This window comes from Danio rerio, chromosome 7 (assembly GCF_052040795.2).
Source record: "Danio rerio strain M-AB ecotype USA chromosome 7, GRCz13ab, whole genome shotgun sequence".
NCBI lineage: Eukaryota > Metazoa > Chordata > Actinopteri > Cypriniformes > Danionidae > Danio > Danio rerio.
In genome coordinates this window covers 45,721,338-45,745,000 of record NC_141027.1, presented here as the reverse complement: position 1 = coordinate 45,745,000, position 23,663 = coordinate 45,721,338, and the positions used below count along the sequence as shown (strand labels likewise).

General features: G+C 35.2%; 1 protein-coding gene across 1 annotated transcript in view; it reads left to right on the top strand.

The window, feature by feature from the left end:
* The window catches only part of vstm2b (V-set and transmembrane domain containing 2B), a 29,539-nt gene extending 15,922 nt beyond the window's left edge, over positions 1–13,617 (top strand). The window contains 1 exon segment of the mRNA NM_001128778.1: positions 13,384–13,617. Within this exon segment, the coding sequence (NP_001122250.1) occupies positions 13,384–13,472 (89 nt within the window). The 3' untranslated portion in view covers positions 13,473–13,617.
* Positions 13,618–23,663: the final 10,046 nt, after the last annotated feature.

Below are 23,663 nucleotides of genomic sequence, written 5' to 3'. Positions count from 1 at the left end.
ATAGCATGCAGTTATTGTTTGTGCCACTAACGTAGCTGATTCACTTCACCTCTCTTCCCCAGTGGCGGATTTGGGCAAATGCCAGGGCGGCGTTGCAAGTATCTTGCTGGGGGCGGCACGCGGAGATGGTGCAGCAAAAAGCATCCCCTAGTAAAAGCATTGGGATACCATTTACTTTATGCACGTGAGTTAACTTAGAGTGGTAATCCCAGAATAAAGACATTAAGGGCCATTCACATCTTTTTCACGCATTCTCTATGTGCAACAGAAACAACGCTGGTGAAAGCAAACTGACGCATGCATGCAGAAAACCATTTCCCGTGCGCCTCACACACTCGTGTGTGAATCCCGGTTGTTTACATGCACGCTGATAAAAAACGCGCCGCTCATGCGCCGTGAAACCGGAGTAAGCCTTTTGTGAAGAGGTGTCTGCACGCAGTGAGTTTTGAAAGTCGACAAAACTAAAGTTTATATAATATGATGATGATGATACTTTCACTAAGCATGGCTATAAAGCAGAAAGGAGGGATAAAGAGGTAGGTAAGACTTCATTACATTAATTCTTGGCCATAATTCGGGTCTAAGACCACAGATAATACTATAAAACACATATTTTTGTATTCTATAGAATTGTCATAACTTATATTCATGCAAAGGGTTTCCTAAGTGATCTTAGCATATCACTCTGTTACATTGTTTTCCGGTAACATTTAGGATTGATGTCTGTTATTTTTTTAGAATAATAATTGTATAATAATCTTAATATAAATTGTATTTATTTAGAACAAATATAAATAAATTTTTATATTTATTGAAAAATAAATGTATTTGAGGAGGGTGGGTATATGGGGTGGTTCGCCCAGGGTGTCAACCAAACTGCCCTCCCTGATAGTCGTTGACAGCACACACACACTCTCTCAATAGACAGTAATGGCTATATGATATTTGCCTTAAGGTACATCAATAGAAAAAGCCGCATTAATAAAGTGGCTCAAAAAGGGATATAGATAAATGATATTATTAGGGTCTGTATAGTGAGTGTGTGTGTGTGTGTGTGTGTGTGTGTGTGTGTGTGTGTGTGTGTGTGTGTGTGTGTGTGTGTGTGTGTGTATAGTAATGCCTTTTGTTCAGTTTGTTCATTAGTTTGTTTTATTATTTAACTCATTAATCTCCATTAATTTTAGACATGGCATATACTGTATGCTGTACAATAAGGTGCATGTGAAAAATAACTGAAAAGTTTTTTTCTTTATATGAGAAGTGTTTTTAAACTAAATATTGATTTTTATTTGGTTTGCACATGTACTTGCTGAATTATTTCAAGGAATAAATTGCGATATTTTAAGACTAATTAGTTAAATTAATTAAAATCACATTATTTAATTTACCAGAAATAAAACTATAACATTACACTGAATTAATTATTTTTTGTGTGCCACCCCAAGATTTGGTGTGGCCTCTTCTGGCCACCCTTATGAAAATTTTCTGGGGGCGCCACTGCTTGTACGGCCCATGTCTCTCACACCCCCATACTAATTGTAACTCCAAACCATGATTTTTCCTTCACCAAACTTGATTGATTTCTGTGAGAATCTTGGGTCCGTGTGGGTTCCAATAGGTCTTCTTTAGTGTTTGTGATAATTAGGATGCAGTTATTTTCCAGATGCATTTTTCTCCTACTATTCCCATTTACCCTTTTTTGCACGTCCAAACCCATGTTACGTAAGCATAACATTTGCAAATTAAAGGGTTTTTATTAAATAATTGGGATTTATGGTATGTTTAAAAATTCACATTAACAGAAGGTGATGAAAACCCAGCTTGGTTTTTTATTTGTAACTTGAGTACTTTCAGCTTTAACATGAAGCAAATAATCTCTAAAACTTTGCTATTTCGTTACTGGATACACAAAAAATGGGTAATAATATGGCGTATAGTTTTCTTATTATGTTGTGTCTGGTTAGGACAAAAACAAGGTGCCAAAAACATGCATTATGTAGGTGTTAGTCAGGTATTGAATTTAACTTGAATAAATGTGATGTGAGTGTTGTATAAGGGACCTACATCATGTAATTTTCACAACTCACAGTGGTTTTATAGAGCTTTAAAAGATTTTTTTTCAGCATATTGTCAACAATCCAGTCTATTGAATGTGCTGCACATTTAAGCAGAAACACATTGTCTGGGTTTCTTTTCATACTTAAAATGGGTCAATTGCCAGCATGTATAGTAGGTGTTAGGTGTGATCAATGGTCTCTTTTTCTAAAACATTCAGGCTGAAAATCTTCTTGTTCAGGCTAGAGGGAAGAAGTGTTACCCTCCATTTTCTTCCCAGTCATCTTTTTGTTTTCCTTTCATTGGCTTACTTTACTGTGTGTGATTCAGAGATTAGATGATTCCACTGCTATTTTGGACCATGGTTTTGCTATTATAATGTGTCATCATTTTACTTCCATTCCATTAGCATCTTAAATACTTGAAATTAAAAACCATTTGCATGTGCCATTGATTTACTACATGAGCCTCACCATTCATAGGCATGATGGGATGGCCAAATGTATGCCTGTAGCTTATAAAACAAGGTTTCCACAATCCATAGTCAATTGGATTTTGATGTGTGTGGAGTGTGCTGCTGAAACTCTATTATCCCTGAGAGGAAGAGAGACATGGCCTCAGCTCAACAGATATGATCACACCTCAACCCCATAATCCTTCATCTTTAGAGTCCATTGCTTCTGATCTCCTCGTGGACCCTCAAGGGCCATTACAACGCCGTGTAAGAACACCTGCTGAGATCAGAAGAGAGTGAAAACAGCCGATGAAAGCAAAACGTGGCATGTGACTTACTTTTAGAATTGTGTTATGTAGCAAGAGCACTGAGGTAGCAATAAGGATGTTAATCCCAATGTAAGATTATCCACAAGAAGGCTGTGAATAGATCAGGATGGTTTGCCATCATTAAGATAACCCTGTCTGCTGTATTGCATCAGGAGAAGCTAATGGTGAATGTCAGGTCATTTGTGCATGGCCTGAGGGCTGGACGGACGAGAATTTAGCTGTGAGCTATACAGTTAAGAATGTAGTCTAGAAAAGAGCTGGCAGTTAAGAAGAGTCTGCTTTTTCAAGGTTGTGGCAAGAGACCTGAGGCTGGATGCTTCATGTAGGATATACTGTAGTTAAAAGAGTGTGAAGAGATGGTGATCAGGGGGAAAAAATGACCCAGAATTTAATGTTAGGGCATTTTAGTACTTGTCGTGTTTGCTCTGAATCCTGATATGTTTATTGGTTCACTGAGGCATTTACAAACACTGCAATCACAGTATGTCTAAACTGTAGGTAAACAGTGCCTAAGCATTTAAAGAGTTCAGATGCAAAAACCTTTAAGTGCCATCTGAAAATTTATTTTAAAATGAACATTTTTTAGTTTGTTCAGTTATTTCACTTTAAAGGCAATGAAACAAACACACGTAGTGTACAAAAGTCTTGTCACCTATCCAGGTTTTAATGATTTGACTTCTAGTTGATCATTTGGTATCAGAAGTGGCTTATATGAAAGGCAAAGCCCTCTAGATTACGCTTATTTTACCAAAATAAAAAAATAAAAATCGATATTGCCTTGATTTTTTTTTTATCATTTAATTAGGACAATAAGGTTTGACATTGCTTAGACAAAAGTCTTGTCAGTGGACAAAAATAATGTCCAATATAGAATATAAAGTCATGGTGCAGTGGAGAAAGAATTAATATTGTTTATGACTCCCATGAGCTTGGAGGACTGCATCCATACGTCTCTGCAATGACTCAAATAACGTATTAATAAAGTCCTCTGGAATGGCAAAGAAAGCTTTCTTGCAGGACTCCCAGTTCATCAAGATTCTCTGAATTGATCTTCAATGTCTGCTTTTTTATTTTACCCCAATCATGCTCAATAATGTTCATGTTTGTTGACTGGGCTGGCCAATCCTAGAGCACCTTGACCATCTTTGCTTTCAGGAACTTTGATGTGGAGGCTGAAGTATGAGAAGGTGTGCTGTCTTGCTGAAGAATTTGGTTTGTAATGTAATGGGCAGCACAAATCACCAATCTTGTCTGATTTCTGTAAGAAGTATGGGTCCATGCAGGTTCCAATAGGTCTTCTGCAGTATTTGTGATGATTGGGATGCAGTTTAACAGATAATTCTTTAAAAAAACTACCAAATGATCAACTAGAAGTCAATATATTATTTGTTGCTCTTACAAATTGGATCGACGACAAGACGTTAGAGATTTTTGCATCTGAACTCTTCAATTGGTCTAAGATCACCTGACGTGCTCTCGGTCTACTTGAAGACATGTTGGTCAAGAGATGTTCAGTTAATCAGAAAGCAATCTCACAAAATGCTCTTTACAGATCCAGAATTTACCATTATTTATGATGAGTTATGAACACTCCATCAAAAGAAGGTATTGGATTATTTATTTTTTCTTTATTTAATTTTTTGATAATTCCTCTCAAAATAAACCTTGGGTTAAACTGAAGCAAAAACACAGTAAAATGCAAAATTGAAATAATTGCTTAAGAACATGAGTTGAAAACATAAAAACACGGATACACAGCTTGCAAAGATGTTGTTTTTATCCATTCTGATGCTTAATGTAAATGTAAATGATATGAATAGAATCCTAAATATGCACTCTGACTGATTACAGTTCATCACCAAGAGGACCATAATCTGTTTAATCCCTGTTTTGCAACATTAAACAATCTGCAGGTGTAAAAACACTCAATGGCGCTAAATATTCAACATGCAGACTGCTGAAGACGTGCCTAAATTTGTAAAATGTCCTTAATATTATATTTTAGCAAAACTAAAGGGTTCAGCAACAACTTGCCCTTTTGGACCAGCATGAATAATTAAACTAACAACATTGTCCTATTATTTTACCTTTCCTATTACGGCATAGTCTTTTCCATCACCATATGAGAAGCATAATCCCTCAGAGGTTATAAAATATTATTAAAAGTGACCCTGATCGCTGGGGTGTGTTCATTAAATATGTTATTAAGTGAACAGACGGATTAATGTCCTTTTCTGGAGGGTTAAATGAGGAAGAGGAGGAGATTACTGATGACATGTGAGTAATGAGCTGGACGCTGAAGCCCTCTGTTGACTGTAATTATTTCCACAGCAGTCAGGGTCATGACTTTGCCATTTTAGCTGATTTGCACGTCTGTTCGTGTATTCACTTACCCTTGTTTAGTCTAATCTCCTGTGTATCTGTCATGTCCCTTGGTAAGAGATTTTTGTTCCATGACATTTTGAAGGAGGATTTGAGGAAGATCCAATGTCCCGTAGCAGCTTGAATATATCTGTTTTTAAGGTTATATTTCCAGTTAAAAGTTTGATGTTATGGGGCGACATGGTGGTTCAGTGGTTAGCATTGTCGCCTCACAGCAAGAAGGTTGCTGGTTCAAGTCCAGGCTGGATCAGTTGGCATTTCTGTGTGGAGTTTGCATATTCTCCCTGTGTTGATGTGGGTTTTCGTTGGGTGTTCCAGTTCCCCCCGAAGTCCAAAGACATGCGTTATAGGAGAATTGAATAAAATAAATTGGGCGTAGTGTATGTGTAAATGAGTGTGTATGGATGTTTCCCAGTACTGGGTTGCAGCTGGAAAGGCATCCGCTGTGTAAAACATATGCTGGATAAATAAAGGGACTAAGCTAAAGGAAAATGAATGAGTGAGTGCATGAATTACCATGACTGCATTTGTTTAAAGCAATAAGATTGTGAAATAGGGTGGTCCATTCCTCTGTGGCGACCCCTAATTAATAAGGGACTAAACTGTAGAAAATGAATGATTGTGAAATAGCATTCTAGCCTACAGTTTTCTAATTTATTGTGTTTAAAAGAAGGATTTTTTTTTCTGTGATGGAAAGAAAGATCAGAGCATCATTTCTCCAGTCTTCAATGCTTTAGATATTTAAATTGTAAGATTAATATAAAATTGTAATATGCTGATTTGGTGCTCAAGAAATGATGAAACAGTTTTCTATATTGTAGATTAGATGATGCACTCCATTAAATATGTATTTAGACATTTAGATTTTTAAATAACCATTAAATTGATCAAAAGAGAGAATAAAATATGGTGTATGTATATATTTATATATATAAATATATACATCATATATATTAGAAGTGTGAACCTATACTGGCCGCACGGTTAGGTTCGGTTCGGTTATGATTATCATGCCATTGATTCGGTTCAATTTGATATCTCGGTGCATCACCGTGCATTGACAATGCTTTCCATACACCGTGTTATATTTTGGGGGGTGGCTATAACAAGCTGTCTGTATAAACACACACATAGACACACAGCACCACACTGTCTCTCATTCACACACATACACAAACATAGAAAGCACCAAGCAAACAAACACACACACACACACACACACACGCACGTGCGCTCGCTCAGGAGCAATATTGTGAGACCACCCACTTCTGTTAAAATCACACCAGAGTTAACGATCGCTCCAGCACTTTATTCAGAAATTTATTTTCGCGCTGCATGAAATCTGGTCGGGTCCTACGACAATCCACAGGTACAGCCATGGGAATGAATCGTTGTAACAGCCGAGAGGAAAAGAGAGGGGAGGAAATGTCACGTCAGCAGCCAAGAGGAAAAGTCACGCCAGCAGGTGAAATGGGCCACAGAGAGAGAGAGAGAGAATTGGAGTTCACTTTCATTCCCTCAATCGCAGAGAAATAGGGGTTTCTGCTGTAATTGTCAGTGAAAGATTGTCCAGAAAACACACACACACAGTGAAATTGTGCACAGCTTTTGCGTTTTTAAGTAGTTGGCACCTGGAGTGTTGTATATACCCACACTCGCCTCACACGAGTTTCAAATTTCACACGAATTTCACACGAGTAGCAGTGCGATGTGGCTGTATACCAGCACTGGCAGAGGCAGCCTAGTGCCTTAGTGCCCCCACCGGTGACAATATACAGTAGAGCCTCATCGCAATGTTAATAGTGTGATATTGCGTTGACAACTGTCCAACGGCGTAATCGTGTATATAAAAAAGAAAATCAAACATGGAGAGTCTCAAAAACTTTCTTCTGTCTTTCCTTCACATCTGCAGCTGATGTCAGAAAAACAAAAGCCAATAATAATTCACCAACGTGACTTTAGAGGTAGTATTTGAATGATTCTTTGGTGTAATGTAAAAGTGATGACAAAACAGGTCATTTTTGCTTACATTTTAAGATTATAAGGCTGAACAGCATGACATGCCAACAATCTACAGACATTTCCCAGTATTTCTCTGTTGCAATCAAGATTTAACCATAATTAATCCCAAAAAAGCCAGAGCAAAGCAAACACTACCAGTTTATGTGGTATAAATAAAAATAAATACAGCAATACAAAATGCAAAAGAGAGAGATTGACCTAAAATGTCACTTACCTGATTTATAATTAGTTGTTTAGCTTTAGTTTGAATATTTCGTTGAGGAAATGCATCAAAAGTACATTATGTTGTCCAGCATCAGAAATATTTGTCAAACTGTAGTGTCCTCTGCTTGTCTCTGTATGTACACAGAGTAATACACATAAAGTAAAGGGTAAAGGGTTAAGAGGCTGGACGAGTGCTGTTATTTGCAGAATATCGCACAGCCAATCAGATTAAAGAACCAGACAAAACTGTTGTTTGTATGTATGTATGTACTGTATTAAGCACCAAACCAAAATATTACAATAATTTCTGAGGGATCATGTAACACGGAATACTGGATTTTAAAATATATTTAAATAGAGAACAGTTATTTTACATTTTAAAAATATTTTACATTATTGCTATTCTATACAAATTTTACTTTGATCAAGCACTTTGTGAGCATAAGAGTCCTTATAAAAACATAAATAACTTAAAAATAACTATATAAGTTATAACTATATAACTATATAAGTTATATAAAATACTAAGTTCTGACAAAGTGCTTTGAAATGTGTTCAGGATCAACAATAGAGTTTTAAAGAAGGCAGAATGTATCAAATACTAGAGATCATTTAATTGGTCAGATTAGAAACTGAAGTTTTGAATGCTTATATCTTCTAAATGTGATTTTTATAGCACACTAAACTGCCTTAAAACTAACATATTGATACTAACACCAAAAAAAATGTTTGATTTCACTGGGACTTTTCATATACTGAACCCATATTTGACCACATTTTGGAGCAGTATATCTCAGCTATTCAGAAATACTAAAAAAAAATAATAATAAAGACGAAAACTGAGTGATTCTTTGTGTCAAATCAAAAGTAAGCCCTGCCGTAATGTTTGACTTTTCAGAAAGAGCATGAAATTGAACCAGACCGACTCAACAAACCATGCAGGAGTACAACACCATCCTCTTCCCTCTGCAAAGACGATAACAGAAGAGAGGAGGCAAAATAAATGTAGCTTCATAAGACATATGGACACGCTCCAGGAGCCCACTGTAAGACATGCTTCTCCAGTCTGTGATGTCGTGCTAGCGTGTTAGCATACCGCGATGTTCAGGTCACGAGGCTGCACGGCACACCATGCTAATCTGCTTGGGGATGATGGGAGGGTAAGAGTAAAAGAGCGTTGTGAGAAATGGCCATAGGAAAAATCAGAACTGCAGAAAACAGACGGTGGTTTCACACTCTAAAAGTCAGCAGCCCCATTAAGCAATGAATCATTACTAGCGTGTTTATGTCGTGTGAGAATGTGCGTACATCTTTATATTGGAGAGATGTGTGATCTAAATGCCTCCTTCTGGCGGTTGTGCTTGTTGTGTGTTTGTGTTGGTGTGTTCATGTCACAATCTGTTTCTGTGTTCTGTTGTGCTGTTGTTGGCTGGAGCTCAAAAGGCCCACAGGCTGCTGTTTTGCTGTCAGTCATTGAAGGAAATGACATGTAGTTTCCACAGAGGAGCAAGTAGGTTACATGGAGGACCAATAGAACTTTTCTTCCCATTTTACTCTGTGTAGCCAACTACTGATGCACAATATTTGAAAACTATAGATTGTTTTCGTATGACGTCATTTATGATGCAAAAGACTCAGAAAATGATTCTTCTACACAAGAATCGCAATCAGAACATCACAATGTTTCTGTTTTGTGTTGTTTATAATTGTTTAATTTGGCCAAAATAAGAAATGTCTAGCATATTTTATAGAATTCTAAAAAATTTTGCTTATGAAGGGATGAAAACTCAAGAGATTGGCTAAAGAAATGTAAGAAAAAGCGACGTCATGTAATACATGACATTTATTCAATGCATCCATTTGTACAAACTTTTTTTGAACACGATATTTCATTTGACAGCAACAATAAAGATTTTATACAGGTCTAGCTATGTGTATAAATATGTTAATGTGTTTTATAAAAATCAGATACAAACACCTTCACACTTGTACAAAATCCAGGAAAATACAAATAACATACCCTGCCTTGTAATTGCTGCAATGAAAAATCTGTCTTATTATGCAATAATCCAAGTCTTTACTGGTGTTTTGGTGGAACAAGTAACTTTAATGTCTATATTCACAGCAGTGTTGAATGTTTGTTGATGGTAAGATCATCGACAGAAAGAAAATTAAATTCAGCCTTCGCAACACAAGCAGAGAGAGTTATTATTGTGGAACACTTTTTCCCCCTTACAAAAATTAATAAATAATAATGTTGACTATGTGTTGACGCTTTTGTACGCTTGCGTCTGTTATTCCGTGATGTCTAGTAGATATCCACATGGGGAAAAACTATAGCAATTTATAATAAACATGTTTTTGAACCAGAGAGTGCAATGTGTAATGTGTACAACACTTTGTTAATGAAAGATGCTGAATACTGTAGCATAGTAAACTGAAAGACTATAATAAATACTGTAACATTAGTGTAAACTCTGGTGCATTGTGAGGGTATATAATAATGGAAGCTTACAGAATAATTTATTACTTTTATTATCTCTTCATGATGTAAGGATCATGCCAAACATATGTTTCTATTTCCTTTGAAATATGGTATAAATCACAAAAATACAGACATTTCTCCATGTCCCCCATTCAGATTTTTGTGCGTCACCAGAACCACATGATTGAAAAAACCCATAGTTTAAAATTGAATTCATTTAGGATTTATAATAGTATTTTTATAACAATTTTATGGGGTATGTTTCTGAGTAAAAAGTTCATATTTATTTAGTTATTTAAAGGCCAGATAATATTGTCATTAACAGCATTTTGTTTAAAAAAATAAATAAATAAATAAATTTGTTCAGAGATTTGAGTAAAGAATGTTTTAAATTTATTATTCAGTTTGTTTTATTGTATTTATTTAAGTTGTTGTGATTGAAAATATTTGTAGTTAGAGCACCTTTAGGGGTCAGAGGAGTAAGGTTTTACCAGCATAGCACTTCCCTAGCTGGCTTCAGTTACACTCACTTAGGCATGGGCCGATGTAAGATTCTGCCCGTATGATAACCTTGGAAAAAAAGATTACAGTTTCATGAAATCACAGTGTTGTAATCACTACTCTAAAATATATTCTTTTAAAATGTCTGGATAAAAAACAAAAACTTTTTACCCCCTTGAAAACCATATATTTTATTTTTTGAAACATTTATAATATTTCGAAGCAGTAAACATATCAGGCCAAATTATTCAAATGAATCTATGACTTCTGCTGTCTTCATTAGTTTCAAAAACACAGATTTTCTTACCATTCAAAATGGCATCTTTGGATATTTTTTCTACCATGAGTTTGATATGTTTCTTTAACCTGCAAGCAAAACATTTCAACCCGCAAGCAAAGATTCTAGATGTGGAATAAATTACAGCAGAACAGAGAGCAAAATGTATGAGTGAGCAATGAAAATTGTGGTAGATGCATAATAGGACAATAGTTTATTTTTTGCAATTCAAAATATTTTATTATCATTGACATAAGTTTTTTAATTAAAGTTTTTTTTTTTTAATTACTACATACTTAACTTTTCATTAAAACTAAATATTTTTGATTGAATAATAAAGAGACAAATCTAATCTAAAAAAAACAAACAAAAAAAGGTAGATTAAACAATCTTGGTGGTTTTAAAACTTTGACTTTTGTAAACCGTGGTATACCTTTAAAATGGTTATCGTAATGCCTACACTCCCCTAAACCCCACTCCCATATGGGTCACAGCACCAATGTAATGCACCAGTCCTAGACCACCCAACCCACTCCGAGCTGGGATTGAACCGATGATTCTTTGCATAGAATTTGATTGCTCTAATAAGAAGCCTAAAGACCATGGCCTCGAGTGTTTGTCACAAGAGCACCTTTTAGAGGTCAGAGGAGTGAGGTTTACCTGCATAGCAAACCCCACTCCCATCCGGGTCAGGGCACCAATGTACACTTCACTGTAGCAGAATCTGTCTACTGTTACATGCAACATTTAGGGTTGCATTCTGGTTCAACGATTCGAGTTTGTCCAAGGTGAAGATGGCGTAAATTAAAAAAAAAAAAAAAAAAAAAAAAAAAAATATATATATATATATATATATATATATATATATATATATATATATATATATATATATATATATATATATATATATATATATACATATATATATATATATATATATACATATATATATATATATATATATATATACATATATATATATATATATATATATATATATATATATATATATATATATATATATATGTATATATTACAAATAAATAGAACAAAGTGGGTGGGATTTATTGACACACACATGATTTAAACAAGGTTATCCCATTCCCAGTGAAAATTACACAAAATTGCTATTTTCGATATGATTGTGGTTCTCAGTTTGGTGGATAAAGTCTGCTTTTGCATTAATGTCGTGCAAACTGCCGCACCACACATCCAGTCTGCTCTGGTCCGTAGGGACTCAAAAGCGCTGAGAGGATCATATGCATGAGTCACGCAGACCACAAAATGTATCTGACCCATTTGAATTATACATCAATGCTGTATTTTAAAGTGGAGAAATCGTTAGACAGACTCAGCAATTGCTATTATAAACTGTGGCTGACATGAATCTGATGTGCTTTAGCTCAATGGCTCGAGTTGTGACATAAACAAAATGCTATTTCTTTTTTTTTTTTAAAGGAGGAGGAGCTAAACAATATACAGTACCCCATCTGTTATCATGTTGGAGTTGAAATGATGTCAAACACATTGAAAAAGCAGCCCATTTCAAGGCACTTAAGGAGACCTTTATACTAAACAAATATTAAAGAGATACTGTACCATCATATCCCTTATTACACAACATTTCACCACATACTGTAAATAATTATGGGGACAAGAGATATTGATTTGAGATTAAACTCTTTTCAATTCCTGTTTGTTGTCTTACAATCCATTACAGTGTGCAAAACAATTACACTAGCAAGTAGATGAACACAGCAGCATAATTACATTACTATTAATGCATTTCCAAGATAATCAATGATTATAATAGACCGAGGTGACAGCAAATGTGTCTATAAGAAACAAGAGACATTGAGTCTGTAATTCCAGCATGAAATGCATGTTATCTGGAGTTGCTATGACAGTTATCAGGAATTAACACTTCTCTAAAATGTCACGGCCAACCAATCAGAATCAAGTATTCCAGAGAGCTGCATAATAGGTTGAATTAAACCGCAGCCTGGGTGATTAGATAATCACTCTAACTCATGTCACCATATCAGTTTTATTTTGAGATATGCTGCATCCCTACTGTGCACTCTTTTTCCAACATCTTCAGCACAGCCGACTGCAATTTGCTCTTGTAAAGTGAGATTGTCAACTTCCGTGGAGGAATGAGGCGATAAGAACAAAACTGCTGAGCAGTCGTTATAAAAGAGCCATTTGAAGGACTTTAATGATACGAAATATGGCCCACATGCTGAATCAGGTTTTGATGAAATAAATGCCCTTAGACTAAAAGCAGTAAAGATTATCTGTATCTCAAACTAATGACAATGTTCTTGAGAAATGAATGTTCAAAATATTCAATTTAATTCATGTTTATTTCTATAGCTCTTTTACAATGTCGATTGTGTTAAAGCAACTTAACATAGTTAGTAAGTTCTAGTAAATTGAAAGTGTGTCAGTCCAGTTTTTAGAGTCGAAGTTAAGTTCAGTATGATTTAATTTTCACTGCTGAAAGTCCAAACACTGAAGATCAAATCCATTTATGTGCAGCTCCACAAGTCCCAACCAAGCAAGCCTGTGGCGACAGTGGCGAGGAACAAACTTCATAAATAACTGACGTTATTAGTTTTCTTTGTAATGATGATCTAACAAATGTTTCTGTCTCTCTGTTTCTCATTGGCAGGTTCTGGAACAATGGCATCCACTGAGCCTCTTCTTTACATCACTCTACTGATCCTGTATAAGCTCCTCCCCTTCCTGTTTGCCTACTAAGAGACCACAGCCAAACAACTCGCAATGAATTCACTTTATGTACCAAACGACAAAGGGAAAATATAACTACTTATATATATAAATATATATAAATATATCTACCATTATGGCACATCACAGAAACAGGGATGGGTTTCGACTTTGGAGAAAAAAAAATCAGAATATTAAATGGAGGGTCATGTTCTGTTCTGGGACTTGTTTAGAAGACTGTCTCAGATCCGGATGTAAAAATGGATTCTAAAAGAAGCATGACAAAAAAAAAAAAAAAAAAAAAAAGGAGTCTATGTGAATTAGAGCTTCACAACTGTGTCATACACATGACTGACATCCATAAACGCTGCATCCAGTTTCCAAATATTAGTGTTTGCCTTGCTGAATGCATGGCTCTCTTAATTTATTATGGTTTTGTTTTGTTTTTATTATGATTTTTATTTGATTTCAGTACTAAATTAATTTACATTTTTGTACCTGAAATTTAATCTTGACAGTTTGCAATTTATGTTTTTTTTATTTTATTTTTTTTTATGCAAGCTTGTTTCTGCCACTGAATTAAAAAAAAGACAACTGCATTTGTGTATGTCACAAATATTGATTTATTTTTTCACAAATTGCAAGATTTTCAGAGTTACAATAGCGTATTATGAAGTCATATTTGTGAGATATGAATGTGCAGTTTTGAATTGTGAGTTATAAAGTCTGAATTGTGAGATACAAACTTATACGGTGGCCGAGAGAGCTTAACACGCTGCAATTTAAGAAAACACACATAATTATAAAAACACCAGCAAATTAAGAAACGATCTTCATCAGTTCATGACAGCACACGTTGCAAATTCTCACAACACAAACAACTGAAGAAACGCGCTTCATTTGGTGACAACACAAACAACTGAAGAAACGCGCTGCATTTGGTCACAACACAAACAACTTTAATAATGCAATGTTTCAGTTAATCATCAATTAGGCTAATAATTTAAGGCAACGGAATCATGTAATAAGGATTTTAAAATAAACCAAAAAAAGTCACATTCCAAAGCTGTGTGATTAATCGAAATTTAATTGCAATTGCAATTTGAAATGTTGCAATTAGCCAATCATAAGAGGCTGCGATATGAATTATTCATGTATTATTTAATTTCTCCCGCCCATAGCAAATACGTGACTGTCTGTGTGTGATAGTCTAACTAGTCAATTATGTGAGCACACTTTCGTTCTGCCCAATCAGAATTGAGCAACCAAACTATGCGGTGCACCCACAATAACAAACAGAAAAACAGGAAAATGCGGACAAATGGGATGATGTCGTCTGCCGCTTCAGAAGCAATAATAGATTAATTCATATCAAGGAAAAACTTGACATCTGTGATATGGGAATATTTTATTTTTCACAAAAACAAGTTTTTTTGTAAGAGCTGTTGCAGAATTGTTACCAGAGCACAAGAGAATACAACAACCAGCACCTAAAAAACCACAGGCGGTTATATGAAGAGCATCTTGCTAAAAAGTCAACTAAAAGTATTGCCAGTGACACTCAATCTAGCAACAGCACAATATCCGAGTTGATTCAGCCATGTTAGTTTGCTGAGTGTTCTGTATTTCTTAAATTATTTTTATTAGTTTGTTTTTATAATAAGCTACACTATCCCCCTAATCTGAGTTCAACTTGTTTACAGAAAGTTAAGTTCATTTTATTTGTTTGCTGTTTGCTCTAGAGAAAAATGAGTGTTTCATTTTTGAATATTTAAAAATAAATTTGAATAAATGTTTAAGTAAGTTAGGTAATTTTATTTAGATGGTCCATTTGAGTATTAGTAGACTGTCTGCTTAATATCTGTTGAAACTGACATTTAACAGTCCTTCAACGGACATCTAACTGACTATAAGAAACTTTGCAAGTCAACTTACACCAACCCTAACCCCAACCTGTTGGTCTAATTATAATCTAATGAGAATTAGTTGGCATGTAGATGCAATGTACCTTAAATTTAACAAACGGATCATCAAAATAAAGTTTGACCATAAATTAATATATTTTCATTTACTTTTTTAGCTATGATAAAGAAGCTATGATAAAGAATAGTGAGCTGAAGCTTGACATTAAAAAAATGAATCGCAAATCAAATTGAAATCGCAATGTCTTTCAAAAAAATTTGCAATTAGATATTTTCCCCAAATCGCACAGCATATTTCCAAGACCACCAACAACTACACTGAGCAACTGTCATTGCATAATAACACATCCATATCTGTGTTGTGACCAAATGCAGCACGTTTTTTCAGTTGTTTGTGTTGTGAGAATTAGCAGCATGTGTGCTGTCAAACTGACGAAGATCATTTCTTAATTTGCTGGTGTTTTTTGTGATTTCTTCTGGGTGCTCCGGTTTCCCCCACAGTCCAAAGACATGTGGTACAGGTTAATTGGGTTTCTCAAAGATGGGTTGCAGCTGGAAGGGCATCAGCTGCGTAAAACATATGCTGGATAAGTTGACGGTTCATTCCGCTGTGGCAACCCCAGATTAATAAAGGGATTAAGCCAAAAAGAAAATAAATGAATGAATGAAAGTCAGTCACTTTTTTTAAATTCACTGATGGAAAAGGCGACCGGAACTTTATATATTTTTTTTATTTCTTTGCATGAATTGTCTCATTTTTCATTTCATAAATGTGAAAGGCGTTCTCTCATGTCAGCTCTTTCTACAAGACTATGTGTAATACTGTGCATTCAGTTCTCTCACATCTGACTCTGAGTTCTCAAGCATTTGTGTCTCATAATGTATAAAAATGCAACCATATATATTTTGATCAAATAAGGCACATGTTACCATAGTTGTTGTTAGTCACCTCTAATAATGTTTATTTTTATTAAAGGTATGGTGGTCAAGATAAGACATTCATTTATAAAAACCTAAAAAGGGGGAAAAAAGAACATTGGTATGTTGCCAACACAGTTGAAATAAAAGTTGTTTCTTTAAAAAAAAAAAATCTGCGTCTCAAAGGTGCTTTGTTTTTGTGTTTTCTTCAAGTGTACAAACACCAGGCAGCTGTGTCTCAGCTAAACACTCCAGCATCCCACGGGTGTCATGAGCTGTAATGTATTCTTCACAATAGGATAGGCCCAATTCCAGCTGAAAAACACATTACTCTCGCAAGCATCACCAACTGAGCACAGCTGGCGTACAACTCACGGTTCATTTCATTAGTCAAATGCACGTCACCCTGTCAAATAAGTCTTAACTCTGCTGCGGTCTCCGTTGAACTCTCTTCCGCTCCACCTAAACACATCTCCTGATAAATGGCAGAGGCTTTGTTCCCTGCTAAAACACTGCGTTCCATTGTCTTAATGGAAGCCTGCGAAGCGTCACATAACAAACCAGACTCTCACCGACTTAGACATCCATTGTGTTTATCGCCTTCAAGTAACTGACTTTCGCTCACTTCGAGTTTAACATGCACAATGAAAACGTATCCTCGTTGCGATGGAATAAATAACCATTTACACAAAACATAAATGAAACCAACGGGTAAAGCCGAGCATCCGCCGCATTAGCATTTTTCTTTTTTAACACAAAATGAGCCAGGTGGCTTTTATTCTGCTTGGTGAAGGCCTCTCTTCCACATCAAATTAATGAGTGTTTGACATGGCCATTTGTATGTGTTACACAACATCCAGCAAGGCCCTGAGTGCTTTCTGTACAGCGGTAAATCATCCCTTATTCGGGCAAACAAACACAGCTATTCGCTTTTTTTGTGTCCTGCATCCTACTAAAACGTACTTCCGAAAGAAACATTATGAACTGCAAAATCTCTCTGTGCATGATGTATTTGATGGACATGGAAGCAACGCAAAGTAGCGCATTGTACAAAATGTAACAGAGTTTTTAAGTTATTTGTTTTAAATTATCTTGTTATCAGGGTTAACCATGGCACACTTCCGAGGTTTTCACCACAGTGTCGGCAGACGTCTTCCTGCTAATTATTGAAAAAGTTTGGCGAAATTTGGATGAGAAACACAGAAAAAAACATTTTGGTCCCACTTTATATTATCGCTTATAACTTTGAAGTGGTCAGCCGGTAAAACGAAATGGAACGGTGTCACACAACCCCATAGCATTTGCTTAAAAATGAAATGCAGCTATATGTACCTAATTCGTGGTCTCCAGAAACATCTACGGGACAACATTTTCAGAATGAGCCTGAGTTGTTTTTTTCAGTGAATGTTTATTAAAAGAAAACAATTTGAAACAGCAGGAGTCATCTCATATTTGTCAATGCCATGGTTAACATTAGGTTAACATATCCATCTAAAAGACACAAATGTTATGGTATGATTTAGTAGTATAATTTATACAGAAATCTCTAATTAAAATGCTGCAACTTCTGACAGATGTGCTTCAGTTGATTTCACTTAAACTGAAATTACAAATACAGTAAAAAGCTAGTATCAGTGTAATTTAGAGCACTGTGGATTAAAAAAAAACCTGTATAGTACATTGCAACGAAGATGTTTCTTACATTTATGATGCATCCATCAGTAAAGCTTGTTTTACTGGAGAGACATGTCGCATCTGTTATAAAAGAGAAAAATGAGAATGCTCCAGTATTTAACACTTTGCTTTATAAGATGGTACAAACTGTACTCCAGACAGAATACAACCAGTATGCAAGTACTGTATTATGTCGTATTAAAAATACAGTTAAGGTCAGAATTAATAGCCCCCCTTTGAGTATTCTTTTCTTTTTTAAATATTTCCCAAATGATGTTTAACAGAGCAAGGAATCTTCGCAGTATGTCTGACATAATTGTTTTTTTTTTCTGGAGAAAGTCTTATTTGTTTTATTTCAGCAAGAATAAAAGCAGTTTTTTATTTTTTTAATGCCATTTTAAGGTCAAAATTATTAGCCACTTTAAGCTATTTTTTTTTTCAATAGTCTACAGAACAAACCATTATTCTACAATAACTTGCCTAATTACCCTAACCTGCCAAGTTGACCTAATTAACCTAGTTAAGCCTTTACATGTCACTGTAAGCTGTATGGAAGTTTCTTAAATATATCTAGTCAAATATTATTTACTGTTATCATGGCAAAGATAAAATAAATCAGTTATTGGAAAAGAGTTATTAAAACTATTATGTTTAGGAAGGTGTTGTAAAAAAAAAATCTTCTCTCCGTTAAACAAAAATTTGAGAAAAAATAAACGGGTAGCGGATAATAATTCAGGAGGGCTAATAATTCTGCCTTCAACTGTATGTAAAAAGGTGAGAAGTAAAAGATGTCTTACTTGGTGAATCACAAAGTAATGGCTTCGTTGGGCTGTTTGGATGCAATGAGAAGTGATGAAATAATATGCATAAAATTTTTGCTATGAGCTTCATGCACGGTTGATCAGCAGATGGTGGGATGATAATCTTGGCGATGGACTAAGCAAGGCAGAAATTTGTGTTTCCGCTCAAGAAACCCAAAGTCTTACAGAGATAAAAACTTCAAAGCAGGTCTGGAATCAGTGCCTGCAGAAAATGACCCCACAGATTGTTAATCCCATTTCATTTTCTTTCTTTCTTTCTTTCTTTCTTTCTTTCTTTCTTTCTTTCTTTCTTTCTTTCTTTCTTTCTTTCTTTCTTTCTTTCTTTCTTTCTTTCTTCAGTTTTACATATTTTCTTCAGCATATAATTATTTCATTTATATTATTAGTTATAGTATGCAAATGTTTTGTTTGCAATACAATTTTAAGTTATATTCCTGTCTTAAATAGATGTATTAAAAACATATAAACTGTTTCAACTGTTGACCAAACTTTCTTTTTTTTGTTATATTTGAATTGTAAACTAAAAGATAGAGTTATTATTATTATTATTATTATTATTATTATTATTATTATTAATTATTATTATTAGTAGTAATAGTAGTAGTAGTAGTGATGCCTTAATATTCAAATTTCTATTTTTTTAACTAATATTGTTATTACTATAATTTGTTGTTTATGTTTTCAGCTCCTACTTTCTCAAAGTATTGTCACATAAATTTGACAATGGATCACAAATGTAAGTATACACACACACACACACACACACACACACACACACACACATATATATATATATATATATATATATATATATATATATATATATATATATATATATATATATATATATATATATGTATGTATGTATGTATGTATGTATTTACACAATAAATGAAAGCTGATTAAATAGTTCCATATGTAATCTAAGACTTCTAAAATCTAAATACTGAGAAAATTGTACTTAAAGCGGTACAAATTAAGTGAAAAATTAAGAATTCATATATTTACAGTACAAAATTTACAAAATCTCTTCATGAAAAATGATCTCTACTTAATATTATAATGATTTTTGGCATGAAAGAAAAAAAAAAGGTCCAACATTACAACTACTTTTTTAATAATAAAGTAATAAAGTAACTAATAATGAGCAATACATGTAAAGCATGTATTATAAAAATATAAAATGTATTTCAAATTAGTGAAAATAAACAATTTATTTCTGTTAATAATAATAAAAAATATTGATATTTTTTTAAATAAATGTATTGTTCATTGATTGTTCATATTAGTAAATAAACAAACCACATTTAACTAACACAAACTTATTGTAATTTTGACCCATACAAAGCATTTTTGGCTATTGCTAATAATACACCATCTAATATAAGACTGGTTTTGTGGCCCAGTCTCACAAATTAGCTTCTTATTACAAAGCTCAGCACAGATAACAATAAAAGCCTGCAGATTCTGCCTGGCCCTATACTTCAGAGAAATGTTTGTAGTGTTACAGTGTGTTTATTTCATAAGCCATTTCTCCCTTCATAATCAGCTGCACAGGACATTCATCAACCCTCCTGAGGGCACAAAGGAAAGTGTTTGGTCTGGGACGGGACAGTGGAATCATGACTGTGTCTCATTTGTTAGTGTTTTTCATGGGTGACAGTCAGCGCACGTTGTGGTGATGCATTGTGTGCCAGAAGGCTTTTGCCCTCAGACTTTCACTTACACTGAGGATGATAAATCCCTGATGCAATCGCCTTCATTCTAATAAAGCGCAGCACAGAGATAAGCAAACTGAGTGCACAGGGGTGTCACAGATGAACTGAGAATACAGTGTAATGTCAAACATGGTTTCAGAAAGCTGTCAGTCGCAGTGGCAGTGTCAGACCTCTCAACAAATTAACACAAGCCCACTGATCTGAACACAACCACAAATATTGACTAAAACATTTGTCTTTCTTAAAGAGTAGTGTCAACATGCAGTTCTGTTTACTACTACTACTGTAAAGTAATTATTTACATTACTTACATTATTTACATTACATTAAAATTTAGTAAATCCATTGCCTTAAAAGCACAAGCTGACCTTTATTAAATAAGTAAGTGAACCCATGGTAACTTGGAACTGTTAAGTTGATTTAACATATTTTTTTAGAATTATGGACAAAACTTTAAGGCAACAGGATTACTCGATTTAACTGTAAACAAATATATATTTTTACAGTGTAGATAATATAGGAATAAGTACATGAATATGAATTAAGTAAGTGCATTATACAGCTTTATGACCATAACCATTGTTGCAACCCAGGCTCATTCTTGAAACCAACACAGGCTCATTCTGCAAACGCAGTCCTGCAGACGTTTTTAAAGACTGCAAATTATGTACCCGAGGCACGTATGGCTGCATTAAATTTTTTTAAGCGAATGCTACGGGGCGGTATGACGGCGTTCCTTTTGGCGCTTACCGGCTGACTGCTTACCTCAGTGTGGAGGGCTTTCCCGCTGCAACCTGTTTGTCCTGTTAGCTGTCCTGTCGTGTGCGTCGGCAGACTTAATACGCAGAGAGGAGTTGACCATGATGACGACCGGGTTCGAGTCCAGGGAAGGGCAGTTCCAGAAATCAGGTAAGACAAAAACAGAATCCAAAAAATGAAATGAACGAGTGAACAACAGGGAGAGAAGGTGGTAAAATCTGAAACTGTGTAAAAAATCAGATGAGGGCTTTTCTTTTTCTGGACGGCTTTTGTAAATCGTCGGTTGTATTTAAGTAATACAGGGAAGTAAGCAGGTGGGTGGGCTAATCTGTAAAATTGGTTGGGTTTAGGGAAGGAGGAGGGTGGGTCGGTCAATTGGCTGGTCGCCCAGTCAAGCATTCAGTCATTCAGTCGATTGACAGCGGCCTCTGGTGGGTTCACGCGAGAACAGCACGGATGCGAATGGCACTTGCGAGAGACATTTGAGATGTAAAAAAGTGCACACATCGGTCTCTCGCGAATTCTCAGTTGACATCTGGTGATCATGGCTTCAGTACAACGATCTGCACAAGGTGAGTGGAGGTCTGTTAATTGATCAGTGAATGAAAATCCTGGGCAGGTGCTCCGAATTCCACCACAGTGCAAAAACTTGGGGTTTATGTGAATTGGGCTAAATAAAGTGGCCATAGTGTGTGAATGTGAGAGTGCGTGGGGGTTTACCAGTACACTGGGTTGCAGCTGGAAGGGCATCTGCTGTGTAAAACATATGCCAGAATAGTTGTTGGTTCATTCCACTGAAATGAATAACGGACTAAGCCAAAGGAAAATAAATGAATGAGTGAAAAACCCTTAAATAGACTATTCATATTAGGTCATAAAAATAAGAGTAAGACATCATTAGCCGACATGTTATCGATTAAGCCAGGAAGAATTTATGTAATAAAAGCTCACTGGCGCTACTAAAGTAACATAACAAAATGGGCTCTTTGCACTCAATACTTTTAAAACGACCAAAAAAGTTTTGTAAAAGGTCTTAAATCTTCAGTTTCATGACGGTTTAACAGCAATAGTAGAGTAATATAATCAGTCCTGTCAGCTAAATGGACCTAAGCATTCATTCAGTTGTTAAAGCATGACGTGAGATGAAAATACCTTTAAATAGAAGTGTGAAGAGCAGCAGCTAAGCACTTTTATAGTCTAATGCAGTTTAGTCCGACAAATTGAGGCCGCACCACGCTGTGATGTCACATGTAAACTATAGATAGAAATATATAAGGCTTACCTGAAATAGATGACTAGTCATCAGTGGACCAGAACAGGCTTGGTCAAATAAGTTATCATCGATTTTATGGTTGTTTTTGCATGAAATAACCGATTCCATTTTTCCATTTATGTTTTTGCTTATTTATGTTGTTCAAAAGTGGGTAGGTTTAAGGTTAGGTGTAGGGAAGGTGCTCCAAAATAGTTCTGAAACATTTTATGAAATGATTTGCCATAAAACTAAGCATATAGGATGAGTTGGGAATGAGAATGTGTTGCACAGTCCTGTAGTCAACCCTTGTTTTTGTTGTCAAGCACACATGGATAACCAAAGACTTCACATACAGGTAGTCAATTCAGGCTCATTCTGATCACGTGCCCCATAAACATTTCTAGAGAGAGCAAAATATGAATGAGCTACGTTTCTTTTTGCAGTTTTTGTTTTTGCAAATACACCAGAGATCGCTGTTTTTGAGATTTCTCTTTTGAGTGTCATTTGCAAATGCTGTTCATGCGTAAATCCATCATAGGCCGTTGTTGACTGACTGACTAACCAATCGACTGAAATCCCACCCTCCTCTTTCCCTAAACCCAACCAATAGTATTTTAAAAACAACCTATTGACCCCACCCAGCTCCATCTCTAAACCCAATTGCAGTGTTTTAAAAGCAATCCAGAAAAAGAAACCCCCCCTGGTTTTTACAACGTTTTCAGATTTTACCACATTCTCACCCTGTTATTTACTTGTATGTATATATATATATATATATATATATATATATATATATATATATATATATATATATATATATATATATTAGGGATGTAACGGTATTGTAAATACCGTCATACCGCAATATTAATTTTTTTCGATATTACCGAAGTCGCATGACTCGGTAAAACTATAGGTCTTCTGAGAAAATTTGCTCAGGCGAATGAAGCGAACGGGAGGTAACGAAAACTACAATTGCCATCAGCCCATGCTTGACCATCATCCCTTGCGGTCTGTTGTTGCTACAGATCCAGTAATGCGGAAATGGAGTGTGCTGCTAGAAGCGGGGATGAAAAGAGCTGGAAAACTCTAAAGCAGGTCGCACACCAGAAGCGCCGCGACACGGCGCGTACATGACAGATTAAAGTATCGCACAC